The 27215-nt window shown below is 33.0% G+C and overlaps 2 protein-coding genes across 5 annotated transcripts; one reads left to right on the top strand and one right to left on the bottom strand.

Moving 5' to 3' along the window:
- Positions 1-2437: 2437 nt before the first annotated feature.
- On the bottom strand, positions 2438-18811 carry LOC134718683 (ferrochelatase, mitochondrial-like). Of its 4 annotated transcripts, none has more exons than XM_063581340.1 (12): positions 18737-18811; positions 17619-17697; positions 16655-16774; positions 14241-14389; positions 13140-13212; positions 12354-12525; positions 10926-11024; positions 10368-10437; positions 9889-9926; positions 6921-7085; positions 6174-6230; positions 2438-4859 (listed from the first exon to the last, which is right to left on the bottom strand). In XM_063581340.1, the coding sequence occupies exons 1-12, from the start codon at positions 18756-18758 to the stop codon at positions 4674-4676; spliced, it is 1230 nt and encodes a 409-aa protein (XP_063437410.1). In that variant the 5' UTR covers positions 18759-18811; the 3' UTR covers positions 2438-4673. The 4 variants fall into 4 exon arrangements, with proteins under 4 accessions (XP_063437410.1, XP_063437411.1, XP_063437409.1 ...); XM_063581341.1 differs by lacking the exon at positions 9889-9926 and adding an exon at positions 9576-9613; XM_063581339.1 differs by lacking the exon at positions 9889-9926 and having other exon boundaries at positions 10330-10437; positions 18737-18809.
- On the top strand, positions 18798-27215 carry LOC134718685 (uncharacterized). The gene is made up of 4 exons (XM_063581343.1): positions 18798-18984; positions 22112-22174; positions 23831-24339; positions 26836-27215. Exons 1-4 carry the CDS (start codon positions 18939-18941, stop codon positions 27199-27201), a joined length of 984 nt encoding a protein of 327 aa, XP_063437413.1. The 5' UTR covers positions 18798-18938; the 3' UTR covers positions 27202-27215.

Raw genomic sequence — 27215 nt, 5'->3', positions numbered from 1 at the left:
GGTTTACTTTAACAAACAATGACTTGGATGCTGACCTTTAATGGTTTACTTAAACAAACAATGACTTGGATGCTGACCTTTAATGGTTTACTTAAACAAACAGTGACTTGGATTCTGACCTTTAATGGTTTACTTTAACAAACAATGACTTGGATGCTGACCTTTAATGGTTTACTTAAACAAACAATGACTTGGATGCTGACCTTTAATGGTTTACTTTAACAAACAATGACTTGGATGCTGACCTTTAATGGTTTACTTTAACAAACAATGACTTGGATTCTGACCTTTAATGGTTTACTTAAACAAACAGTGACTTGGATTCTGACCTTTAATGGTTTACTTAAACAAACAGTGACTTGGATGCTGACCTTTAATGGTTTACTTTAACAAACAGTGATTTGGATGGAGAGTTGTCTCATTGGCACTAATACCACTTCTTATATCTATCTATAATTGTCTCACTGATAATCATGCATCACTTCCCCAGATTTTAAGTAGTTAAACAATAAAGACTGAAAACAAATCATGGCAGCATAAATTATCAAAACTTTACAACAAAAGGAATGATTACAACAAATTACAATTGAGAACATGCCATTTCTATTAGTAGTAAGCAACATTCAAGCAGCTCCTCCATATGGAGACTATGTATCAGTCCGTACAATATTCCAGAGCTTGCATTCCCTGACAGAGCGGTCGAGAGTTTTTATCATGTAACATATTGACTGATTATGAGTAATAAGGTTGTAAATTTTGCATGTCCATCAGAGATCAAGATTATGTTTTTTTGATTAATATAAAACAGAAGATGTGATATGATTGCAATAAGATAACTCCACACAAGAGACCAAAGGACACATTAAAGCAACTATAGTTAACCGTACGGCCTTCAACTATGAGCAGTCCATATCTCATATACTATAAACAATAGATCAACTATATTTGATGTATGGATTGATGGTAAGATGTTAAAATGTCTCACTAGCAGGTTCATCCTACCATGACCTCATTTTTATCCATGGTTGATTGGTCAATGTTTAGTTTCTATTGTTTAGTCTGTTTCTCATATACTATACAGGTACAAGCATTAGGTCAACTTAATATGATGTGTTTCTTTGTTTATTGGTCAATGTCAAGTTTTTGTGGTTTTGTCTGTTTATAAAACACTTTTCTATCATAGCAAGCAAACCAAGGTAAACATATTCTCTTGAACATAAGATAAGAATCTTAACAATGTATTTCAAACTCTGGTTGGCCTACACAGCTACTTTTGCATAGAAACTATTTCTGTACTAAAAATCTATTGTACTGGAAATCTACTTTTGATATATAGTACTATTTTGTTACTCAAAAATTATTGTAATATTTAGGTACCTGTTTAAAATTACAGTACTTAATTTGTACTTCAAAGGAGTAAGTTCGGTAAGGGCCATATTTGGCCCCAATTATAAAGTTCATAGTTACAAGACAATACATGTTTTAAGTTGCCTTAAAGACATGTTAAAAAGCTAAACAGAACAGTTTTTGCCAAAGTTTTATTCTAACACGTTGATTTTTACATCCATAAAAGGTCAAAATAAGGGATTTTGGTGAAATTTGACAAAATCAGCTAGATTTTAACCAAATAAAGGACCAGGAAACATAGAGCGCAGGCGTCGACAAGCTTAAGATTCAAATAAAACATGTGAAATGTCTTCACAAACATTATTTTAAAAGATCTTTGTTGTCGACGTATGCGCTCTATGTTTCCTGTCCAATAATCTATAGAAATTTACCCATTTTCATTGATTTTTTCGTGTAAAATCAACATGAGTACAACTTGTGACGTCATAATGAAACTCAGAAACGTAAAATGTTCAACAAAATGGTTAATATCCTAGCTAGTCAATGTATTAGCTATAATTTATCGTGATATTGGTCGATAAATCCGAGTTTGAAATTTACGCGAAAAAAGGGGGCCATTTTAGGACCTTATCGAATATACTCCTTTAGGTACTACAGATTTTTTGTTACTTCCGTTGCATTTTCAGAATTTTGAATGTTTTTCTTATTCAAATCTCTCAAAGTTATGATTTTCAAACATGGCATATTGTATTATTTCTGTACCAAAATATTTAGAACAAATCAAGTACTGAAAAATACAAGTACCTAAATATTACAATAGTTTAAGAAAAAGCAAAGAAATACTGCTCAATATTAAAAGTAAATTTCCCAGTACTACAGATTTTTGATACAGAAAGAGTTCCTATGCAAAAGTAGCTGTGTGAGTATTTCATCTGCTTATCATCAGCTTGTCAAGACCAAGTTTGTGAGTTTTAGGCTGGCATCTGTAAGGTGTGTTTAACTAGAATCTTAATTGACCAGAGTTGTCAGAAAGTCAAAATATATATCCTGACTGTAAAAGTGTTAGTTGGCGTACAAAAAAAATCAATAATCCTTTTTATGATATGTTTATTTATTTAAATATCCCAAAGAGGAAACATAAATATATATTCTAGAATTCTAGAAATGCTACTTGTAAATAGATCAACTTTGTAAAATTTGATTTTTGTATAAACTTAACTACAATATAATATTATTTTCTGTTTTAAATTCACATAATGAATATGCTGAGTTTCAAAAAATCCAAATTTTCTTAAGATTACTTATGCAAAACAATGTATTTGTACACAAGCTAGTTTCTAGTCATTTGTTCTTTAAAACTTCTTTTTGATATCTTATTAATTATTTTGTTTAGTATGAATGATACAAAGGAAACAGTTCTTTGGTTGAAAAAAAACAACAACAATTTGATAAGAATTGATAATCCTTTTGTTTATATTTCAATTTATCAATTCATATTATTTGAAGAAAATCCAAATTATCTCCCCTGAATTACATATCAACATATCTGTGCATAAAATTACCTCCCTTGGCAAAGTTGCAGATTTTTAAAAATTATAATTATTATCAAATCTGTTATTTTGATGTAATGTAAAATGGCAAATGCTCATTGAGTGCTCAGTCTCATTTCTGTAAATGAGTGACTTACTCATTTATCTATTGAATAAAGAATCAACATATTTTTATTTTTCAAATACAGTTAATAGCCTAAGGGTGATAATATTTTGCAAAGCTGTACTTTGTATTTGTCATGACATTTAAGACTAGAATTCTCCACTAAGGAGGAATATTTGCCCCGACATTTGGAAAATATCTTGAGAATGAAAAACTATTCTGTAAAAAAAATATATTCTATGTTGCCTTATGTCAGGCAAGACCATATCCCATTCAATCACATGGAGCACCAATTAGCCTGAATTAAAGGTTTTATGCATTTCAAGAAGGACCATTCAACAACCAAATAAAATCAGTTAATGTTGACTATCCTGAAATTGATAATAAAAAAAATCTGTTAAGAAATGTTGATGGTCATGTAACACAGGAGTTGCATGAAATGTATATGTCATGTATTTATCATAAAAGTTTGAAATATTCAATATAAAATTTCTTAATATATTTCATTGATAGACAAATATTCGATACATATATAAATAGAATGCTAATTTGAGACATTGATAATCACAGACTTTCAACCAATAGTAACAATCTGTTGATGTGACAAATAGACCACTTTTGAGTTTATCCGTCACTGGAAAAAAACTTGTCAATTATGCTCCTTATTGACGTCATTTACCAAATAGAGGGGGTCGCCTGTATCCCTGCACTATCAACGTTCACCAAGCGTCTTAGTGATCGTCATTGTGCAGGAAAAACTAGAAATAATATTTGTTTTGTAAGTACTTAATTACAATTCCCTTATGACAGCAGCGCTGATGAGAGTTAAATTTGTTGAATAATTCGTGCAATATAGTTTTCCAACCACTCGCTCAACATTGGAATGGAAGTGACAACACCCCTACATACAAGAATGATGTTCACTAAAACCAGTTTTTGGTGGAAATGCATCGAACTCGAAAGTTGTCTATTAACTTTTGTTGTAAGATATTATGTACAAAATTGCATATTTTAAAAATATCATATTTGAACAAAAAATGCAAAAAATGCAAACTACACACAATGCACCATCATGACAAAAGTTTCAAAACTCACAAACAAACAAAGTTCATTGATATAGCTTACAATACTGTAAACCATGTTATTTTCAGGGATACTTTATTTTGAGGTTTACCCTTTCTAGACCACTTCTTTGAAAATATTCACAACTTTCTAATTTAATTGATGCAGTTTAATATGAAAAGAATTCAAGGTTTAAATATTTGCATAATAATTTCTACTCGCTAAAGTCAAATGGCTCACAAAAATAAATTTATATTACAGTTAACAATATATATTTGATATGAGACCATATTTCAAAAAATATATTAAAGTACTTTGAATTTGCAACAGATGTTTCAGGTCTAAACAATTAGATAACGAGAACAGATTAGGGTGTTTCTGTTGGTCTAAGATTCCCTTCAGATAAATCATTTTGTATGGAATTTATGCCCTTGATATTAAAAGTCAAGTTTCTTTCGTATCAAACTGAATATATTAAAATAAGAATATGCAACCGCAATAAAAATCTTGACATTTATTTATCTCTCAAGAAATGAACATTCAATTACATATTTAACCACAGTATAAGTAAATTAAAGTTTAACTAATCTTTAACATAGGTGGTACTATAATTAAGCTGATGAAACAGCTTTAGATTTTTCCTGAGATTTCATTTCATCCAATAACTCCTGTTGACTTGCAAAGAAAGCTTTTGTCTTCCCACATGTTCCGTTCACACACAGTGGACATTGTAGCAATAACTGTTTAGAACATGCAATATTTGAGGCTAAATGATCTTTCACTAAATTAGCTTGAGCCTGAAATGTAAAAGGAAGACTGGAATGAACACATAGGAAAAATGTTATTTGTGAGAAATCAAATATCTCAGTTTGTCAGCATCAATTTCATTTAATATTTAATGTTCCCACACATGGTTTATACAAATTCCCTCTCAGTCATTTTTTACCTTATTTATTTGAAAAACAAGAATGTTTCCAAAGTACACAGATGCCCTATTTGCACTATCATTTTCCATGTACAATGGACCATGAAAATGGAATAAAATCTCTAATTTGGCATTAAAATTAGAAAGATCATATCATAGGGAACATGTTTACTAAGTTTCAAATTGATTGGACTTCCAACTTCATCAAAAACTACCCGACCAAAAACTTTAACCTGAATTGAGACGAACAGACAAACAGACCGAAGGACGCATAGACCAGAAAACATAATGCCAATAAATGGGGCATTAAAATCAAATTAGGAATCATAGAAAGTATTACAGATCATTACACAAAATAATTTTCAGTGTCTTTCCAGGTTTAGTGCATTATCTGTTTACAGTTTGCAAATTTTAAACATATAAAATATGTGATAGTTTTGATTGCTTGCTGTTAAAGCCACTTTCAGTTCTATGTGCTATTATGCTGCCATCAGATTTCAATGGTGGATGAAGCCGGAGGCAGTAAGCTGACAATTATGATTGAAATTTAAAGCACCAGCCAAATGCTGTATTCCCATTTGAATTCAAAACCAGTGTTGACAGGCTATTGATACAATAGTTGAACTACTTAGACAACTTGGTTACCAAGGCCCAGGTGATAATTTTGATGAATATAATAAACACAAGGATAGATTGTTAACTGTCTACTGAATTATAAATGTCCATTTTCACTGAACTAGTATACAATTTTAGTAAGGGGTCAGATATGTTCCACCTTGGGTCACCGCCCGGCATTCCTGCCAACTTTTCAAAATGACCATTGGGGTTTTACATGAAAGATGGTTTTTATAGTCCTTCAAAACCTTCAAGGGGGCCTTCAAATATATTCTAATATGTTTTTTTTTTTATTTTTCGTGCTTTAACAAGCTCATAGCCATTGTTAAATTAATTGTTTTCTTTAAAATAGTGGACAAAATTGCTGTTATAAAATTTCCATTTGTGAGACTCCATTTGGGAAATCCCCCGTAAATAGAGATAGTTGGCTGGTATGCATAGGATTATCTTGCTGTGTTGAAGACCACTTGGTAACCTTCAGCTATTGTCTCTAAAACATATATTCCCAATTCCCATTCTCAATTCTACATTGTAGTCAATACCATATATAATGTTGTATATCAAATCTTACCTCTATAAATATAGGATTATCATTCATGGCTGCAGCTCTTCGAATATTCATTTTATGCTGAATAATAAAAAAAACTCAATGAATAAAACATGCATTTTACAGGACATCTGACCAAGTCATAGTCCTATATTTCTTTTCGCTTTTATTAGTGATTGTTAAACAAGGGACAAAAAATATAGTTAATAATTTTCAATAAAAACAGCATTCAAATCATGCTATAAAGATTTTAAATTTAATCTCAAGTTTTTAAAAACTAATCCTATCTATTTTAGCAATAAATATAAATATCGCAAACAATACCGAATTGACATTATTCCAAAATGGTGAGATGGTATAGATATTTGTTTCCAGCTTAACCTATTTACATTTAATAAAAGTGTAATTTTTGTCCATCAAATAAAGAAGAATGTATCCATAGTACACGAATGCCCCAATGGCACTATCATTTTCTATGTTCAGTGGACTGTGAAATTTGGGTCAAACTCTAATTTTGCATTTGAATTAGAAAGATCATCTCATAGGGAACATGTGAACTAAGTTTCAAGTTCTTAAACTTCAACTTAATCAAAAACTACCTTGACCAAAACATTAACTTGAAAAGAGACAGACAGACGAACGAAAGAACATGTACAGATGGAGGAATGAAAGGACAGATGGAAGAATGGACGGAACAACAGACCAAAAAAACATAATGCCCATAAATGGGGCATAAAAATCTTAAATAATTAGACTTTGTAAGGAACTCACTTTAGCACCAAGTTCCTCAGCATATTCCAGATCTAACTCATGTAATGTTTCTATATGATCACTAGTGAAAGCAATAGGCACCAACAAGACGTTCATTCTCTTATTTTTAGCTAGACCTTCTATAGCCGCATCTGTTTGGGGCCCAAGCCATGGCATTGGTCCAACCTACAAATGACCAGAAATTGAAGCAAATTTGAATATATATGTACAGTATATAAGTCCTCTGGTTGGCTATTTGTGATTTTAAAGACAATTTTGGCCCCACCAATTTGATTCCTTGTTCGACGGACCCGCCCGCACCTATTTTTTTCAAAACAGATTTTTTTTATTTTTTTATATTCCCGCATCCGGAAATGTAATCATGTCCATTTCCCGCACCGTTGTTTTTGTAAATATTATAAACAGATATCAACATTTGTTTTAAAATCACGTTCTAACCTGTATATAACGACTTTAAACATAAAATCACCCCATCACAAGGTGTAAATATCTGTGAGAATATTTGTTTCAGCATAAAACCTATTTATCCAAAGAGGGAGTGCTCCGATATAAATTTATAATAGCGCGGAAATACCTGTAAAGAACAAACAATTGGTTTTTTTCCCCCGTACTTATATTCCCTATCAAAACATGTTCCCTGTTAGAAAAAGTACGAAGTCGAAGAACTTCTGAAGGATTTGCCTTCAACTGCAATTATATTATATGCTGGCGAAACAAAACTATCTGTAGCCACTGCATGTTTATGCACCTGTCCTGATTGATTCAGGGGCCTGTCGTTTAGCAGTTATCGTTTGTTGATGTTGTTCATAATTTGGTATTTTCCTGTTTGGATATATATATATAAATTAGACCGTTGGGTTTCCTGTTTGAATTGTGTACGCTAATAATTTTGGGGTCCTTTATAGCTTGCTGTTTGGTCTATATCAAAGCCCTGTGTAAAAGGCCGTACTTTGACCTGTGTTTGTTATAATCAGGTTGAGAACAACTCTCCCTCAGAAAAGGGGTCATTTTATTGATGTAGAAAAGAAAATAGAAATACCAAGGATTTGTATAGTTCTTCTATACAAAACCTTTGAAAACTTGTACTCAAAAAGAATAGAGTTGCATCATATTTTAAACAACTTTTTCTATTGATCCCTCATAAAACATGTAAAAGGGATATTTATAACATTAAGGGGTTACCCCCAAACTGATTATGACTTAAATGGAGAATTGTCTCATTGTCAGTCACACACACATAGACCAGATTTAACTATTTCTTGGTGAACAGGGAAAAAATACATCAGGAATTAAAGAAATGTCAAAGTACAAGTGATAAATCAAGTTTTAATATTGTGAAAATGTACTTTTTAATGTTTACAAAAAAAAATTATAATCGCTCGCCTTTACTTTTCAAGCTTCGCCTCAAAAATTTGCAAATTAAATATTTTTTATTAAAATTTTCAAATCGCTCGCTCGCCCCATATTTTGAAGTCCAAAAATCCGTAGAACAAGAAATTAAATTGGTGTGGCCTTAGGACAGAACCTGGCCCAATTGTTTAATTCATGCAAAATGACCGTACACTCTGTGTTATCTTTATATGTATTTCCTTTTTTATTCATCTGATGAGTTAAGCTTTTTTCAATTGATTGCTATAGTTTGTTTTTATGTTTTACTGTTGCACCACTGTCCCAGGATTAGGGGAGGGTTGGGTGCCAACTAAAATGGATAGCCCCACATTATGTATGTACCTGTCCCAAGTCTGGAGCCTGTAATTCAGTGGTTTTCATATGTTGCTGTGTAATGAATTTATTTTTCTTTTATTATTTTTGTACATAAATTCTACTGTTAGTTTTGTTTTAATTGTTTTAAATTTGTCATTTGGGAACCTTGTATAGCCTATTATCATGACTATGTGGTTTTGGTTATGCTCATGAATGAAGGCAGTATATATAGTTACCTTAATTGTTAATTTCTGTGGAGCGTTGTATCATTGGCCATCATACATGTCATATGGCATCTTCAAATTTTTATAATTATTGAGATAAATTCCTTGCCAAAGGTCTGGTTTATTTTCTCAAACTTACTTGACATTTTATGACATTAAAATAAATCTCCTTTTCTCGGTGCGCACTTGGTGTCTTTATTTGACCATTTATACTATTTTATGATTTTGTCTACTATTTGATTATTGACTCAGATGTCTTAAATGTCTTCTTTATCAATGTCTCATAACTTAGACTGCCATACAAGCCTATATTGGTTACAGTGACCTAGTTTTGTATCAATGTCTCCACCTTAGACTGCCATACAAGCCTATACTGGTTACAGAGACCTAGTTTTGTATCAATGTCTCCCACCTATGACTGCCATACAAGCCTATACTGGTTACAGTGACCTAGTTTTGTATCAATATCTCATACCTTAGACTGCCATACAAGCCTATATTGGTTACAGTGACCTAGTTTTGTTTCAATGTCTCCTACCTTAGACTGCCGTACAACCCTATATTGGTTACAGTGACCTAGTTTTGTTTCAATGTCTCCTACCTAAGACTGCCATACAAGCCTATATTGGTTACAGTGACCTAGTTTTGTTTCAATGTCTCCTACCTAAGACTGCCATACAAGCCTATATTGGTTACAGTGACCTAGTTTTGTATCAATATCTCATACCTTAGACTGCCATACAAGCCTATACTGGTTACAGTGACCTAGTTTTGTATCAATATCTCATACCTTGGACTGCCATACAAGTCTATATTGGTTACAGTGACCTAGTTTTGTATCAATGTCTCCACCTTAGACTGCCATACAAGTCTATATTGGTTACAGTGACCTAGTTTTGTATCAGTGTCTCCACCTTAGACTGCCATACAACCCTATATTGGTTACAGTGACCTACTTTTGTATCAATGTCTCATACCTTAGACTGCCATACAAGCCTGTATTGGTTACAGTGACCTAGTTTTGTATCAATGTCTCATACCTTAGACTGCCATACAAGCCTATACTGGTTACAGTGACCTAGTTTTGTATCAATGTCTCCTACCTAAGACTGCCATACAAGCCTGTACTGGTTACAGTGACCTAGTTTTGTATCAATGTCTCCTACCTTAGACTGCCATACAAGCCTATATTGGTTACAGTGACCTAGTTTTGTATCAATGTCTCCCACCTATGACTGCCATACAAGCCTATATTGGTTACAGTGACCTACTTTTGTATCAATGTCTCATACCTTAGACGGCCATACAAGCCTATATTGGTTACAGTGACCTAGTTTTGTATCAATGTCTTATACCTTAGACTGCCAATCAAGCCTATATTTGTTACAGTGACCTACTTTTGTATCAGTGTCTCCAACCTTAGACTGTAATACAAGCCTATATTGGTTATAGTGACCTCGTTTTGTATCAATGTCTCCTACCTTAGACTGCCATACAAGCCTGTACTGGTTACAGTGACCTAGTTTTTCCATAACCCGGTTAACAGTAGAACCAACTTCTGCTGGATAGGGATCTCCTCTGTTTACAACCTGTAAATACAAAACATAATATAGAAATTCAGGGAGTTCCCTTTAATGTATAACAATTGCAAGAGGGTTATTTCCCTTTTAAATATAATGGTTGTAATTTGTATTTTTTTTTTTCATTTTTTTTTTTAATTAAAATTCATGTCATAACTTTTTTTAATTTTATAATTCACCACTTAAAAGGGACATCTTGGTTTTAAAATTATTCTATGAACTTAAACTTACAAATAAATGTGTAATTTGGCCCTGCAATACCCAGCTTCAAATGTATGAGTCTATGACTATTCAACAAAATAACATAGTCTACTCCCACAAAGTATAATTTGTATGTCATGCAATGGGCAGAAAATAGTATTCAGGCATAGAATTAACATATTCAATAGTAAATTTACTATAATTACCGAAAGAGTTTTTGCAGGAGACAGTATTTACTAAAATGTCAATAGTGTCGGAAAGGATTGGCCAAGAAAATAAAATATGCAAATGATTACCGACATGGGCAGGGAATGTGCAGAGAACAATATAACAACATCATCTCTTTGTTCTGGTGTGAATCTGTCTAATTCCTTCTGTATAACATCTGCAAATGCCTAAAATAAATAAACGGTTTATTTCAGTCAATCATAAAATAAGTGTGAATTTACAGATACTTTGATATTTATATAATTACAATGTTTTTATAATCATTTTGTTGGACATAACCAAGATGATTTAAATTAAGTTATGAGAGGTAGAACTCTTATTAGAGGTCTTAGATAAGGTTTATATACATCTTGTTATTTCTATGCTACTGATAAATGTTATTATATCTTTTTTAGGAAATTTTCCTTCATCTTTAAAATGACTGATAATTTCCTTTCTCAGCACAGAAGAGTCATATTATACAAATACAGCCTTTGTATGAGGTCGATACAAGGATATATTGACCTGAAAGAAGTATATTGACTGAGGACGAAGTCCGAGGTCGATATACTTTTTTGGGTCGATATATCCTGTATTGACCTCATTCAAAGGCTATATTTGTTATATTATTAATTTCCTACCATATTTGTATCAAAATCATCATTTAGGATTATTGGAATTTTATAGATATCACATTGTCTCCTTGACAGTAACAACATATTAGTTGTTATTTCATTTACCTTTTTTTTTTTTTTTTTTTACATCTTAATATGTATTTAAAGATTTTTTGTCAAATAATCGATGACAGATATCATGTGTTATAAAACGTTAAACAATATCTTGAAATTCATTACATGACGTCACAAAGTAAATCGGTTTTTAGATATTCAAAAAATAACCATGCGACATGCTTTTTGCCGGTCAATATGCTTTTTGCCAACCGCCTTTTTCTCTATACCTTCGAAAATATAGTTTAACATGTGACTATCTCTAAACGTATCAAATTTGTTAAAATATACGAATTAATAATATTAAAAAATATTCCTTGAAACTAAGGGTGCATGTGCCATTATATTTGAAATTAACAATGCATCATATGTAAAATAGCATGAAACAGATTATCATTGGTCATCTCAACTCAATTGCTTTTTCATTTCAGTCGTACCGGCTCAAATGAGAAAATCAATCTCATCATGGTCATTGAGATGACCAACGTAAAGATATAATTCTAATATGACGTGCTTCTTTCGCTTTGTAAACAACACTGTGATAAAATTCTCCATATATCTATACTTGGCGCAGACTCAGAGATATACATAATAATGGCTGTTACAATATATTTCCCTTGTAAATCCACATGTATTGGAACCTATTTGCAAACCATTTACGGATTTTATTGTTTTAATAATCAGGATAAAATTCGACTATCATGGCCCAGGCCATGTGTAAATTTCCAACAATCTATTTCTTCCATGATTTTTTTTTTTAAGAATCAATCATTTAACATGTTAACATACATCAACTAGTCCTGGATGCGTGGGCCATCTGTCTATCACACTCCAAACCATTGGACTAGGTAGACCCTTCTTTGTTGTAGTATATCGATATAAGGCGTTAAGACTACTTCCTGTTGTTGAACAACTGTATTGTGGGTACTGGGTAAAAGCAACAGCTCTTTCTATACCATCACTAAAAAAACAAAAACAAGAACATGAAGAATGTGTCCATAGTACACGGATGTCCCACTCGCACTATCATTTTCCATGTTCAGTGGACCGTGAAATTGGGGTCAATATTTTAATTTGGCATTTTAATTAGAAAGATCATATCATAGGCAACATGTGTTCTTAGTTTCAAATATATTGGACTTCAACTTCATCAAAAACTACCTTGACAAAAAACTTTTACCTGAAGCGCGACGAACAGACAGAAGAACAGACATACAAACGAACAGATGGACGGATGCACAAACCAGAAACATAATGCCCCTCTACTATCGTACAGATTAAATGCTAGATAGATTGACTCACTGATCGATAGTGTTTACTGTAATGCTAATTCAGCACATTTGGTTAAAATATTTAAAATCAGAAACCTTGCCACTTAGGTAATTTGATAAATTTATTGTATCATATTTGTATAATCTTGTCACATGATCATGATAATCATAATGATCAGAGAAAATGTCTTTCTGACCTGTTGGTGACCTTCTGCTGTTGTTTTTTCTATGGTCAGGTTGTTGTCTCTTTGATACATTACCCATTTCCATTCTCAATTTTATCTTTTGGTATTATCATACTCACGCATCCATGGCATCTATAGCATCCTCTGTTAAAGGTCGTACATAACGAAATCCTACATAAAACTTGTGTGGTGCTGAAAAATAACAAACCAACTATTGATAATTTGATGAAATAACTGCAATATGCAATACAAAGGACACATTGGTTAAAAATTTGCCAAATTTTGAGTGAATCACACTGATTCCTGTTGATTGCCAGTGATTTTAAGTGAATCAGTGATTCTTGTTAATTGCCATTGATTTTAAATGAATCAGTGATTCTTGTTGATTGTCATTGATTTTGAATGAATCACAGTGATTTTTGTGAATTGCCATTGATGTTAAGTGAATCAGTGATTCTTGTTGATTTCCAGTGATTTTTAGTGAATCTTTGATTCTTGTTGATTGCCAGTGATTTTGAGTGAATCAATGATTCCTGTTGATTGCCATTGATTTTAAGTGAATCAGTGATTCTAGTTGACTGGCCGTGATTTTAAGTGAATCAGCGATTCTTGTTGATTGCAAGTGATTTTAAGTGAATCAGTGATTCTTGTTCATTGCCATTGATTTTAAGTGAATCAGTGATTCTTGTTGTTTGCCAGTGATTCTTGTTGATTGCCAGTGATTTTAAGTGAATCAGTAATTCTTGTTGATTGCCAGTGATTTTAAGTGAATCAGTGATTCTTGTTGATTGCCAGTGATTTTAAGTGAATCAGTGATTCTTGTTGATTGCCAGTGATTTTAAGTGAATCAGTGATTTTTGTTGATTGCCTGTGATTTTGAATGAATCACAGTGAGCCTTGGTGATCCCTTATGATTTTGAGTAAAAATAGTGTAATGTAACATACTATCATATTGTATCTATTGTTTATTAAAACTGAGGGACATTGAAGATTGAACTATCTCCAATTACCAGCTGAATGACTGAAACACACTGTGTATACTGCATATACTATGACAAATCACCTTCTTAAAGTGAATTCCATGAACTAGTGAAAAATTAGCCGGTAGCATATTTTTTTAATAAAATGAAAAGTACCATATTTTGTCAAAAATGAATTCCCCATTATCTTGTCATATCAAAAATATTAAACCTAAAATTGTTGATGTTTATTTTCAATACCTGTTTCAGGACTAATCCTGTCCAGAATTTCCACCATGCCTTTTCCCTGGGTTTCTGTCCATTGCCTGATTGGTGAACCACCTCCAATCTTTCTGTATTGCTCCTGTATTTTTGGTGTTCGTCTTTTGGCTATCAAAGGAGCTAGTCGACTAAATAAACAGAGATACATTAAAGTAAATAGTTCAGGAATTGCCCAAGTGTCATTTACATCAAAACTTACAGAACATTGTTGAAGGCATAATGGTTGCCTGTAATCACTTACATTCACTGCATTTAAAATTGTGGACAGTTTTTCCAATGACAATCCTACCACATCTTGTTTTTATAAGACAGCAAAAAATTTAAGTTTGTATATTGCTATCATGTCATTGTCTTCCCCAGACACATTTGGTTTAATTAAGTGAATGGATCTCTAACAGAAGGATCATACCACAAAAGGAAGCTTGGGAATAATTATGGGGGTTAAGGTATCAACAGTTTAGGAGCCAGGTGCCAAAAACAAGTTTTTTTTTAGTTTTCCAGACAAGCTTCACTTCAAGTGTATGGATCAGGCTTCTACAATAACTTTTTTTTTAACTTGTCCTGTAGGACAACTACATACCAATATTTACTTGTCCGAATGAAATTGTTACTTGTCCAAAAAAAATCTATTAAAAATAACCTTTTTACATTTTTAGTTGATTAAAGGAACAAAACAAATTTAAACAATACTGTGGATTCATTAATATTCGTTGGATACCAATTTTCGTGGATTTCGTGGATACCGAAGAACCACGAATTTAAATGTTCAACGAATAACAAATTTTCTTAAGGAATGTGTGCAGACTTCACAAAAACCACGAATTTAAATTTCCATGAATATGCAAGTTTTCCTCAAACCACGAAAATTGGTACCCACGAAAATAAATGAATCCACAGTAGACAGGATTTGATGTATTTTTTTTTTATTGAAATACTTTTCAAAAATATGAGTCAAGTACAACTGAATCTAGTCATGTCACAGGACTTAGGTTCTAGTTTTCATCAATGCCAGTCTCGTCAGATTCTAGACATAAGGAACCATCTGATAAGCATGTACACTCATTGGATTTGTATCCTGGGTTTTTTTAAGTTGAAAAAAGTTTATTGAAATGCAATCAATAAAAAGAAGATAAGGTCTGATTGCCAATGAGACAGCTCTCTGCAAGAGACCAAATGACACAGAAATTAACAACTATAGGTCACCATATTGTCAGGTTTTTTTTCTTCTTATGATCAAATATGATTTTGTGAATTTTATGGTAAATGGAAAATATTTTTGTGAAAATATTACTGGTATGGTATTTGATATAAGAAACAGAATAATGTAGCAAAATGCATGAAATGAGGAACTGATTTGTCTTGGTCCCGAAATGTCTCCTACAGTGCCAAACTGTCTATTAAACATGGAGCTAAACCTGTCGATGTGACAAACTGTCCTGTAAAGTTACCTTATCTACAAAGCGCATCATTGATTCGGATCAGAAAGACTGGTTTCCGAGAATAGTATACCTTTTACCTGTTAAAAAGTACCTGTCAAAGAACCAGTTAAAAATTATCGATTGCAAGTAAACATGTTGCAGAAAAAGGTTTTGCATTTAAATTTATAAAGAGAATGCAGAAACATGTCAACTTAATATTTGTTTTCTTGTTTTTTGTTTATAATTACTTTGTTTATCAAAGTTGGATTACATTTAGTTTCTGCTGAATAATTGTACTTGTCTCGACGGACAAGCTTGATCATGTTGATACAGCTTTTACTTGTCCGACCTTTTTTCCCTCTGGTACCAGTGGATTGCTCTGAAATTTTTCTACAAGGTTCCATACCACAAAGGAAGATTAAATTCAAACAAAATTTACTTAAGTCCTTAAAAATCTCAAGTTTTGGGATGAAACACATGTATTAAACAATTTTTCTCTGGTTAGCTCATACTTTTTTTATTAAAGTTCAAGGTTACCTCTCATTAATTCAAACAAGAAGCTGTTTTTGCAAGGCCTTCAAAAATTGCCTCCCTGCATGGAGTCTTGTAAATGAGCAGTGTTTGAAGATGACAAACAAATGAGATTTTCATAATCCATGAAATTACACTTCCATGATCAAGATGATTAGTAAAGATAGCCAAATGATAGCTGCAAAAAACAGACAATTAAAAATTCTAGCAGTCCGGAGAAATGGAAGAAAAGAAGATATTAAGATATTTTTTTCTTGTAATTGTAAGTAAAAATATCCGAATGTCTAAGGGACACATCTTAGCCACTGAAATAAGCTATCTGTACAAGTAAATAAAATACACTTGTATATAAGTATCTTTCAAATTTTCCTTTATAAGTCTATCAATTATCACTTCTCAAATTAATAAAAATAATATATATAAGTAGTAGTACCCTTGACTTACCTTTGAGCAGGTAGGGGGATCAGATCTTTATCCATGAACAGATTATTAAGGAAGAACCCAACATCATCAGTGTTCTCTGGTCCTCCCATGTTTAACATCAAAATACCTGTTTTTGGCTTCCTGAAAAATTGAAGTGCAGTTCATTTTGGCATTATTAAAGAGATGACAGATTTCAATAGATTCACAAGATTCTAAAAGCAAGAGTAAATGGTTCAGTTTATCAACTTATCTTTATTTAACATGTTTAACAGATGATTTTTACTGATCACGAATATTGGTGATCACACTAATTTACTTCTTAATTTAATACAAACATTTTTTAATATACCTATAGTCATGATAGTATAGATCTTAGTCAGGAACCTCATTATTGCTGATCATGTTCAGTGGTTGTTTTTTGTTGATGTGTCAGATTTATAAACAGTCTGCACCATAAGCTACTACTCCAATGCTCTTGACCAGTATAATTGATTCAGACTAGTGAACATTTTCAAAATTTTATATACATGTAGTCTGATAGGGACAAATTTTAATATTAAGTTTCAGGACTAGCAGATGAAAAAGATTTTGATGCAGACTGATAAATGCTTCTTGTTCATGTTGTTTCTCGTATTTTAATATAGATTTGACCTTTGGTTTTCCAGTTTGAATGATTTAACTCTAGTCATTTTTGGGACCCTTAATCATGTAAATAGATTTCTGTTGAGTGTGAACCAAGGCTCTGTGTTGAAGACCTTACTTTCTCTGTGTTGAAGACCTTATTTTGACCTACATGTATAATGGTTTACGTTTACACATTGCAACTTGGATGAAGAGTTTCATTGGCACTCATATATCACATCTTCTGATATTTAATTACTAATTTAAGTGACCTAAACCATGTAAACATGCTAAACATTCAGAACATCTCCTGTCACATTGTTATAGTTAGTAGCTGTATTTTTTAATATCTTATACCACCTACCTTTCTGCATAATTTCTACATAGCAATGATGTAGTTGGCAGTACTTTCTTGAGAAGTGTATGGCCATGTTTCTGAAGAGCTGAAAACAGAAAGAAATAAATGTAGTTGGTAGTACTTTCTTGAGAAGTGTATGGCCATGTTCAAAGAGCTGAAAACAGAAAGAATAAGTACAAACCAATATAACTTACAACTGTTAGATGAACCTTTAGAAATCTTACCAAATAGAATAATCATGATAATCATGATAATAGGTGTTTAGCACTATTTGCCTTTTATCCTTGAATTAAATTTTTACTGAAGGAGTAAGTCCATTTGAAGTCAGAGTGCCTGAATAAAAGCACTGACCTTCAAAAGGAAAATCGACAGTCCTAGTTGACTAACACAATTGAAAGTATATATTGGGGGTCTCATTTCAATGCATTTAGGGATTTCGATCCTACATCACCTTTACTGTTTTGTCAGATTCCTGTAATCCGCTTACAATATATACGTAAACAATTCTCATTTTTTTTAAATTTCCTGTGTTCTGCTAGACCTCATTTCCCATTTTCATGGCAAAATGATTTGTATTTCATGCTTACAAAAAATCAGCAATCACGCATCATGCTTAGACCCAATACACCTTATTGCTACTGGATATCACACAAGAACCGGTAAAATTTTGACGTCATAAAACAAAATATCACAATAGAAAAGTGACTGTTGTATGACGTCAAAAGTTCAAATGGCCGGGTCAGCCGGATAGCGATAAGGTGTATGAGACACACTATATATTGACCTTAATTAGCCTTAGGGTCAAGATTACCTTTTTCTTAGTTTTAAGAAAGATACACTGATTTGTATCAGAAGTTAGTCTTAGGCTTGGAAGTTAACAACCATAGCATGCTGTACCATGAAGACATTTATTGGTATAAAGTGACGTGTTATTGGTTACATAAGCAGTAATGCGTGAAAATGTGAATGACTTTACACGTTGGCAAACATTTGAACAAAATTGGCGAATGACATTTCTTTTGTTGGGCATAAACTAATTGCTTGACCAGCTCATTTCAAAATGCATATATTTTCTCGCCTTAAATTCACTTATTTAAACTCATTTCGCTGTTGTATTCTCTTACCGTATGTAACAGATTTTGACATTTTGAAGAAACTCGAAATGGAAGAAGCCAGAGAATTACGAACACTTCCGGATTCAAAACTAGTGACATCTGGTGGAAATATTTCTGTTTGTAAACAAAAACTTCTGTGTTTCAATATTGTTTCCTATTTAAAAGTATTTCGATATAGCGAGTTTGAAACATAACAAGACGTTGTTTTGAGATGTTGCATGTGCAAATATTCATATTTTTCATCATTTTAAGCACAGGTAAGGCTAGTTGTACTGTGAAAAATATAGCGGCGTCTGCTATTCTCGGACTTTTACGAGTAGTTTACGACGACGCTTTTTCTACACATCGTTGAAAAATACCATTGAATAATCAGTTATTTGATACAAGATCCACGGGTTTCTATATCAAACATCAATCTTTATATTTGATCAAACATTTAGCACCCAATTATTATCTTTTCTATTTTGTTTGCCTTTTATATTGTTCTTCTCTAAAGCATTTTTACCCTCACACTAATCAAGTTTTTTTCCAGATTCCAGTCAAGATTAAACTGGTTAAGGTTGTTTATAATGACTGTACGATTGTTGTGGTAATGTCTCTCGCTATATTGGAACCTAAGTTACGGTACTTTGTTTCAGTCATGCCGGGCGGGTTCTTACACACACACAAAACAACGAAGCAAACGTTCACAGTGTTCTCACCTTTACAAATTTTAAACAGTTTTGTTCTCGACGTGTTTGTTCTGTTTCTAAATTTCATGACGATAGCAATGTTCAAGTGTTTGCCTAAAATATATTAAATGGATTAAGGATTTGTATAGTAAAACCATGGTCTTTGTAAAGTATTAAGTAAACTTTTTTTTACATTTACTGGGGTTTTTTTTATATTGTGGGAGTTTTAATTGTATTGTTGGTATACAGCATGATAGAATAATAATACCCTACAAGAAGTTTAACTGTCATGTTAAGATTGATAAGATTCTTTTTTTAAATTTTCGTTAGAGATCAGTATTTTTGTTATTTGACTTTTCATAGGTCTAAACCTCCCAATCCAGCGAACCCTCATTAAAGTCATTTTCAGTGGCAGTCAAAAAAAATCTCAACCTTTATTCCTTCCTGCCTAACAGCAAAACGACAAGGCATGTCGTTGTTAAATTGTTCTCCCTTGGAATATTAATGAATTTATAGGTGCCCCTGACTGGAAATTACGCAAGTATCCATCATTTATTTTAGAATTGCAATACTGCATCTTTAGGCGGTTGTTAGAAGATTGCGTTGAACTATTTAAAGCTCATTATTTAGCATTTTTAGCAGTGAAGTTATTTACTGTTTATCAACCAACCAAGTCATTTTCTTCGATTTATAGTCATTAAAGACGGTATTTTCTTGTTAGCAGTTATCTACAAAAGGTCGACTATGCAATTTAACAGATCAGTAAATTGCGCTTATTAGTATTTTTTTGGACGTCGGGATTGAGCCGCATAAAATCGCGGGAATTCGGAAATAACAAGTTGATTTGTCAGGATTTCAGGATTCATTATCTATCAAAAGGATAAGGTTTTGCATGGGAACATAGACAAAAAAAAGTGAAAACCAGACCCATATTGACTATTGTCAGGGCTGGTTTTTTTAAAGTCTTTGGTCACTATTATGAGTAAGGCTTTCAAAAAGCATCCACTTTGAATTTCACTAATTAGTTATTTTCAGTATTTTTTGGCATTTAATTTCCCGGTACTTTTTGATGAAACAATAAATACCCCGATTCTAATTCAATACTTCAGATTTCTGATAGGGATAATCGTTGTTTGTTTTGCACAATGCCAAATGTGTTTGAGATGTCCAGCATAGTCAAGAAATTAAAAAAAATGGTATGATTGCCATTGAGACACCTATTCATGAATAACCAATGCAGTCAGAAGGTCGCCAAACACGCGACAGTGGACAAAGGTCAGTAAAAGATGATATACATTACACACGACCTGTGGTTTTGTTTTTAATTTAAAGCAAAATCATAATTATGTGTAAATAAACACATCATAGATACCAGGATTAAAATTTTATAATTGGTAATTACGTCAGAAGCGCGTTTTGTCTACAAAAGACTCGTTCGTTTACGCTCGAATCGTAAAGAGTTAAATAGGCCAAATAAAGTACGAAGTTGAAGAGCATTGAGGACCAAATATTTCAAAAAAGTTTTGTAAATGATCAAGTAAAGGAGAATGTTTACTGGACCAAATGATCATGCAGTACGACCTCAAATTTAATTTTGTTGAAGTGCAAAGTCGGTTAAGGTTGAACATAGTTCTTTTTTTTTAGATTAAAGAACTACATTGCGAAAAATCTCGAGATGTCTTTATATGAAAAGTTTTGCCAAAGCGCAAATTTCTCGCAAGACTAGTTTATTTCATTTCTTAGCACTATCTTTCCGTAGCTCTTATGTCCTTATGTTATTTTTTGACTATTTGCGGACCACAAATAGTCAAAAAATAACATAAGGAACTTAGAATTTAAGATCTACGGTTCCGAAGCTATATCTAATAGAACTAACTAATATAATTGAGCACGTGTCAGTTTAAGACAGAGCGTGTGCTGTTGGACACGCCATATACTTTTAACCCCTTTCTCAATAATATTCTCTGAGTAATTTTAAAATAAGCATTTTTTTACATAAATAAGGCCGTTAGTTTTCTCGTTTGAATTGTTTTACATTGTCTTATCGGGGCCTTTTACAGCTGACTATGCGGTATGGGCTTTGCTCATTGTTGAAGCTCGTACGATGACCTATAGATGTTCATGTTTGTGTCATTTTGGTCTTTTGTAGATAGTTGAGTTGTCTCATTGGCAATCATATACCACATCTTTTTATATTGCAATTAATTCGAAAAAAAGGAGAGAACTTTTATGAAGTTACCTCAAATTACTGCAGTCTTCACACTCAATTTTTCATAGCATAGTACATTCTGAAATCCACAGGTCCAAGTTTTTAATGGTCAAACTCTACTTAACCTAAATACAGGTTAGCTTCTTATTACTTCTGCTATAGTTGGTAGTCCTACAACATATGACATCGGGGGCAATATTTACTATTTCTATTTACTGTTCTGATTAAAATATTTTTTTTTACTATCAATGTGCCACCAAAAAAAAAAAAAAAAAATGAAAATATCAGTATAAAAACGTTTAAAATTAAATAAGAATGCGAAGTCATATGTTATAGGACTACTATAGTTGGGTGTTCTTTGTGGGCGTCAGATAAACAAATCAGTGTATTGACAACACGATATAACTATGACAGCTGAGAAGATAGATTTGACAATAAAATTATGAGTATTTGTTTTAGTCATAGTTTTAATAATTTCATGATTTTTCTCTTTTACAATTTCAGAAATTAACGGGAAAAAGATGTACATGCGTGTTCACCATCGGCAGCATTATGAGATTATAAATGGTATGTAATGATAATGCAATACACTAACGTAAAAGTGGTCGGCATGGTGTCCTTACTTTTTTTAGGCTTTATTATTTATTTTATTCTTTATTTATTTTATCCATTCTTCTCTATTTTTGATATATCTTACACCCGATAAATGATGATATTCTCTATTCTTCTTTTTATTCTGTCTGTTTTCTCTATCCTTTCTTGTTTGCCCATCATTCTGGACTTTCCACCAATACTTCTCAATCCTGTTATAACCCGATCCAGACTCTCCATCCTGTTAACCCGATCCAGACTCTACATCCTATTAACCCGATCCAAGCTGTCCATCCTGTTAACCCCATCCAGACTCTCCATCCGATCCAAACTCTCCATCCTGTTAACCCCATCCAGACTCTCCATCCGATCCAAACTCTCCATCCTGTTAACCCGATCCAAACTGTCCATCCTGTTAACACGATCCAGACTCTCCATCCTGTTAACCCGATCCAGACTCTCTATTCTGTTTACCCGACCCAGGCCGCCACAAAGAGAATGCAGTAATGTAAACCATGGACGGTATATTCATTTTGCATTATAGCAATTCCTTTTAAACATTTTGTAATAAACAGTGTTTTGATATTTATTCCTGTTGGACCAAACAATAAACCAATCAACAAATTATCCAACCAACCAATCAATCATCACATCTATTAGATATTTTCTATCCAGACTCATCATATCAACCAATCAAAATACTGGTTGCAAAAACAAATGTTATACCCCGATCAAGATGCTGGCTTTGATGTTGCAACCACTAATGTTGTACTCGGACCAAAATGCTAGATTTGATGTAAATCCAGTAATTTAATAGGTTAACATTTGAATTTGGGCATAATTTAACACTTTTGGATTTCTCAGCACTATCCTTATAAGTATGTTGAGGTTATTTGAGAGAAGGTTTGAATAATAAAGTTATCTTTAAAAGACAAGCATATAAGATAATAAGTGTTTAAGGCATTGTCATAAAATTAAGAAAAAACACACATAATCTTTCAATCAGTTTAATTGAGGTCTGGAGCTGGCATGTCAGTTACATGTAACTGCTAGTAGTCTGTTGTTATTTAAGCATTGATGTCATTTTATTTATTTTCTTTTGACATCGGACTCGGACTTCTCTTGAATTTAATTTTAATGTGCGTATTGTTATGCGTTTACTTTTCTACATTGGCTAGAGGTATAGGGGGAGGGTTGAGATCTCATAAACTTGTTTAACCCCGCCGCAATTTTGCGCCTGTCCCAAGTTAGCAGCCTCTGGCCTTTGTTAGTCATGTGTGATTTTTAATTTTAGTTTCTTGTGTATAATTCGGAGTTTAGTATGACGTCCATTATCACTGTAATAGTATACATATTTTTTAGGGGCCATCTGAAGGACACCTACAGGTGCGGGAATTCTCTCTATATTGGAGACCCATTGGTGGACTTCGGCTGTTGTATGCTCTATGGTCGGGTTGTTTTGCCTTGACACATTCCCCATTTCCTTTCTCAATTTTAACTTATAATAAATTGCAAAATGGAATATCATTATGAATACTTTTGGATCGATTAAATGATTATTTTTTTAGCACTGAACATGAATACTTCAAAGAGCATACTTTGGTTTTTAAATATTTTTTTTTCTTTCCACAGAATTCGAAGAACAGCAATTTGTCAGACTGAGACCTGGTGGTCATTTAAAACGTGAACTGGACGATTACTTTAGCTCACTTGAGAAAAAGACCACCCAAGATGATGGAGACCAGGAACTAGAAAAAGAACTCAGGAATATACCAATGGCACCTGTAGACGGTTCTAAGCCACACCCTTTTGTTAAAATAACCCGTAAACATAAAACAGGGAAACCATGGCATTCTTTTCTCACAGAAAAACTTAAAAGAATCAAACACTACATTGCAAGCAAATTATTTTCCAGAGAAAATTCCACTCGAACCAATGACCAACAAGATAACAACTACCATACGACAGAAATCAACATAACAGATGAAAACAGCACAGTAATAAGGCATAATGATACGAGAGATTTGCTCGAAAAAATATTGAGGGTTAAAAGATCCAAAAACTATGTAGACGCTAATGAGGGCTGGGAACTTCAATATTCAACAACAGCGAAACCTGCTTCAAATAAAGATTCTCTTCAGGTATTTTAAAATAAGTTAAACCCAGCCTCATTATTTATGTATATGCCTGTTCCAAGTCAGGAGCCTGTAATTCAGTGGTTGTCGTTTGTTTATGTGTAACGTATTTGTTTTTCGTTCATTTTTTTTTTATATAAATAAGGTCGTTAGTTTTCTCGTTTGAAATTGTTTTACATTGTCATATCAGGGCCTTTTATAGCTGACTATGTGGTATGGGCTTTGCTCATTGTTGAAGGCTGTACGACTACGATGAACTATAGTTGTTAATTTCTGTGTCATTTTGGTCTCTTGTGGACAGTTGTCTCATTGGCAATTAAACCACATCTTCTTTTTTTTTATAGTAATGTGATGCTTTTCTGCTTTGTATTGATCTGATGAGTGAATCCTTTATCAACAGCTTTTTATAGCGTGTTTTTATGTTGTTCTGTTACACCACTGTCCCAAGTTAGGGTAGGGTGAACAATGTTTAACCCTGTCATACATGTATTCTTTATGTCACCGTGTGCCTTTCCGGAATCTGTATATCAGTAGTTGTCGTTGGTATGACGCGGAATTAGGGTCATAAACATCGAATTTTGCATATGCTGAATTATGATATAGCATATGCTAAAATTATTTAAGCATATGCTAAATTCGATGTTTATGACCCTAATTCCGCGTCATACGTTGGTTTATGTCTGGAAATTGTTTTCGTAAATTGCATTGTTAAGATTATGTTGTTCGTTTTCTCCTTTGAATTGTAACATAATTTTCATGTGGGCTTTTATAGCCAACTTTACAGTTTGGATTTTGCTCATTGATGAAGGCCGTTTAGTTTCCCATAACTGCTTGCATCAACCTCATTTGAACTTTGTTAGACAGATGTCTGAATGGGAATGATACCACATCTCATTATCTTTATATAGACACGATACACGTGACTTCAGACTGACACATAGTCTTGAGACAAGTTAGACTATTATTTTCATCTCATTCTATCTGCGTGTTTATGTCCCAAGAACAAAGTTGTCGAGGCCCATATAGTTTACCCTTATCCGTTTTTTCGTCATTCTGTCATTCCTTAAGTCAGAAATCTATTATTTCGTGATTCTGTCATTCCGTAAGTCAGAAATCTATTATTTCGTCATTCTGCAACGAACAGGTGTACGGACCTTTTTTTAAACGACTCACATATTAAGCTGATTATTACTATATGAGTGTTCAGGTTTTGATCCTTTCCGATGATCTTGCTTAAATTACTTTTAAGGTTATTCGCATTTTTATTCTCAAATTCCCATTTCCAAGCCTTGTTCGTGAGCGACACATGCGTGATATCAATTTTAAAATTAAACACAATACGACACTATATTTAAGCTAAAAGTTTAGTGACGTCTATTAAAATGTTTGAAATAATTATGAAGTCGACAGGAAATGAGCTTATTCTGAAAATTTACAGTCAGCTTAAATTGCCTCGAGGAAGGGAAAGGGGGGGGGGGGGGGCTCCTGTATTAAATGTCTCCTCAGTGTCACAATGCGTTCTTAAAATTATTTCAAATAGAAGTCCCCAGTTGTATTTGATAGGACTACAGGCAACAACAAAATACCACAATAACAACCAACAACCTAGTCCTATAAAAACAGAGCTTACAATATATGGCAAACAACAATGCCGGAGATCGCCTATTTATACAATAGGTATAAAACACAAAACACAATAAAAATCATTCACAGTCAAGCTACCACATGTACCAACAGGATGTCCCCTTACGACGTTGCGTGAACAAGTTTCAGAATTATGTTCCCGCGCTAGTTACAGGAATCGGGATATAAAGAGGTGTAGCCGTGTAGCCTCATAGCTGCGAATCGAATATCGGAAGTCACTTGAGAAATCTAAAACAAGCGGTATTTGAGATTCCTGTAATCTATATTAAGGACTAGATGGAAAATGTTGAATAGTATCTAGGAGGAGCCTGATTGGGGAGTCTCATCACGATTCACGAGTTGATTTTTTTTTCAACCACGATTCACAGAAAATAAAATTCCATGATCACGGATCACGAAAATATAAAAAAAAAATCTGTAGAAAAACGGATCACGATAGCGAAAATGCGCCGATCACGAAGAATGAAAATAACCCATCAGGCCCCTCATCTTAGCCAAAAGTGAATAGGTAAATATAGAGAATAAATTAGAGGAGAGAGAGTGGAGTAAGACAAGTTAAAAGTAAAATGTTAAAAGACGACTTAATTTTTTTTTTTATAGAAATGAGGACCCAATAAAGATCTTCATATATGAAGATCAGTGGTCGATTACACCAAGGATTTGTAGGATTTTCATTGATTTCACAAAATAAACTAACGACAAAAATTGGTCGTAAGTTATGAACAATTCAGTATACTTGCGATCAATCTTAGTCGTAAGTTTTTTTGTGAAATCGACTCCCTCCTGAGAACCAAATGTATTTATTTTTACCGGAAGTTTTCTATTTCGAAGCATACTTTCTCCTTTTTTTATTTTCAGATAGGGATCGACGCCAACGACATCAAAGGAGCAGACAAGTCTCAAATAAAGTTCATACTAAAAATGATTTTTGTGACTCTTGGATCAATTTTGTTGATCTCTCTAATAGCATACTGTTTTATCAAAGATCCAAAGACGTGTATTATAGCGTTTGGGTCTGGTTGTCCGTGTTTATTATATATGTGTCCGTGTTTAATGAACCAGCTAAAAATGTATTTGGAACCGAACAAAATTGTGCAGGATCAAATGAACACGTATATGCCAGGTTTGATCATACACGAGGACGGGAAACTTGAAAACTATAAACCAACACCGGAAGAAATGGAATGTATCTTGGATATTGTTGATATTATTGTTGATAAATAAATTATTTTCGTTTA

The sequence above is a fragment of the Mytilus trossulus genome, chromosome 5 (genome assembly GCF_036588685.1).
Source record: "Mytilus trossulus isolate FHL-02 chromosome 5, PNRI_Mtr1.1.1.hap1, whole genome shotgun sequence".
NCBI lineage: Eukaryota > Metazoa > Mollusca > Bivalvia > Mytilida > Mytilidae > Mytilus > Mytilus trossulus.
The sequence above is the reverse complement of the archived record's forward strand: the minus strand, read 5'-3'. Positions and strand labels throughout refer to the sequence as shown.

What these genes read in the sequence shown, in the direction of transcription:
- LOC134718683 (XM_063581340.1), bottom strand. Translation starts at nt 18,758, where the DNA reads ATGTCAAAATCTGTTACATACG. An exon ending in CACATTCCCTGCCCATGTCG is followed by an intron (nt 10,438 to 10,925) that starts GTAATCATTTGC and finishes TTGTATTTACAG; the next exon opens with GTTGTAAACAGAGGAGATCC. An exon ending in CTGAGGAACTTGGTGCTAAA is followed by an intron (nt 6,231 to 6,920) that starts GTGAGTTCCTTA and finishes TTTATTATTCAG; the next exon opens with CATAAAATGAATATTCGAAG.
- LOC134718685 (XM_063581343.1), top strand. Translation starts at nt 18,939, where the DNA reads ATGTTGCATGTGCAAATATTCATATTTTTCATCATTTTAAGCACAG. An exon ending in TTTCATCATTTTAAGCACAG is followed by an intron (nt 18,985 to 22,111) that starts GTAAGGCTAGTT and finishes TTACAATTTCAG; the next exon opens with AAATTAACGGGAAAAAGATG. An exon ending in GCATTATGAGATTATAAATG is followed by an intron (nt 22,175 to 23,830) that starts GTATGTAATGAT and finishes TTCTTTCCACAG; the next exon opens with AATTCGAAGAACAGCAATTT.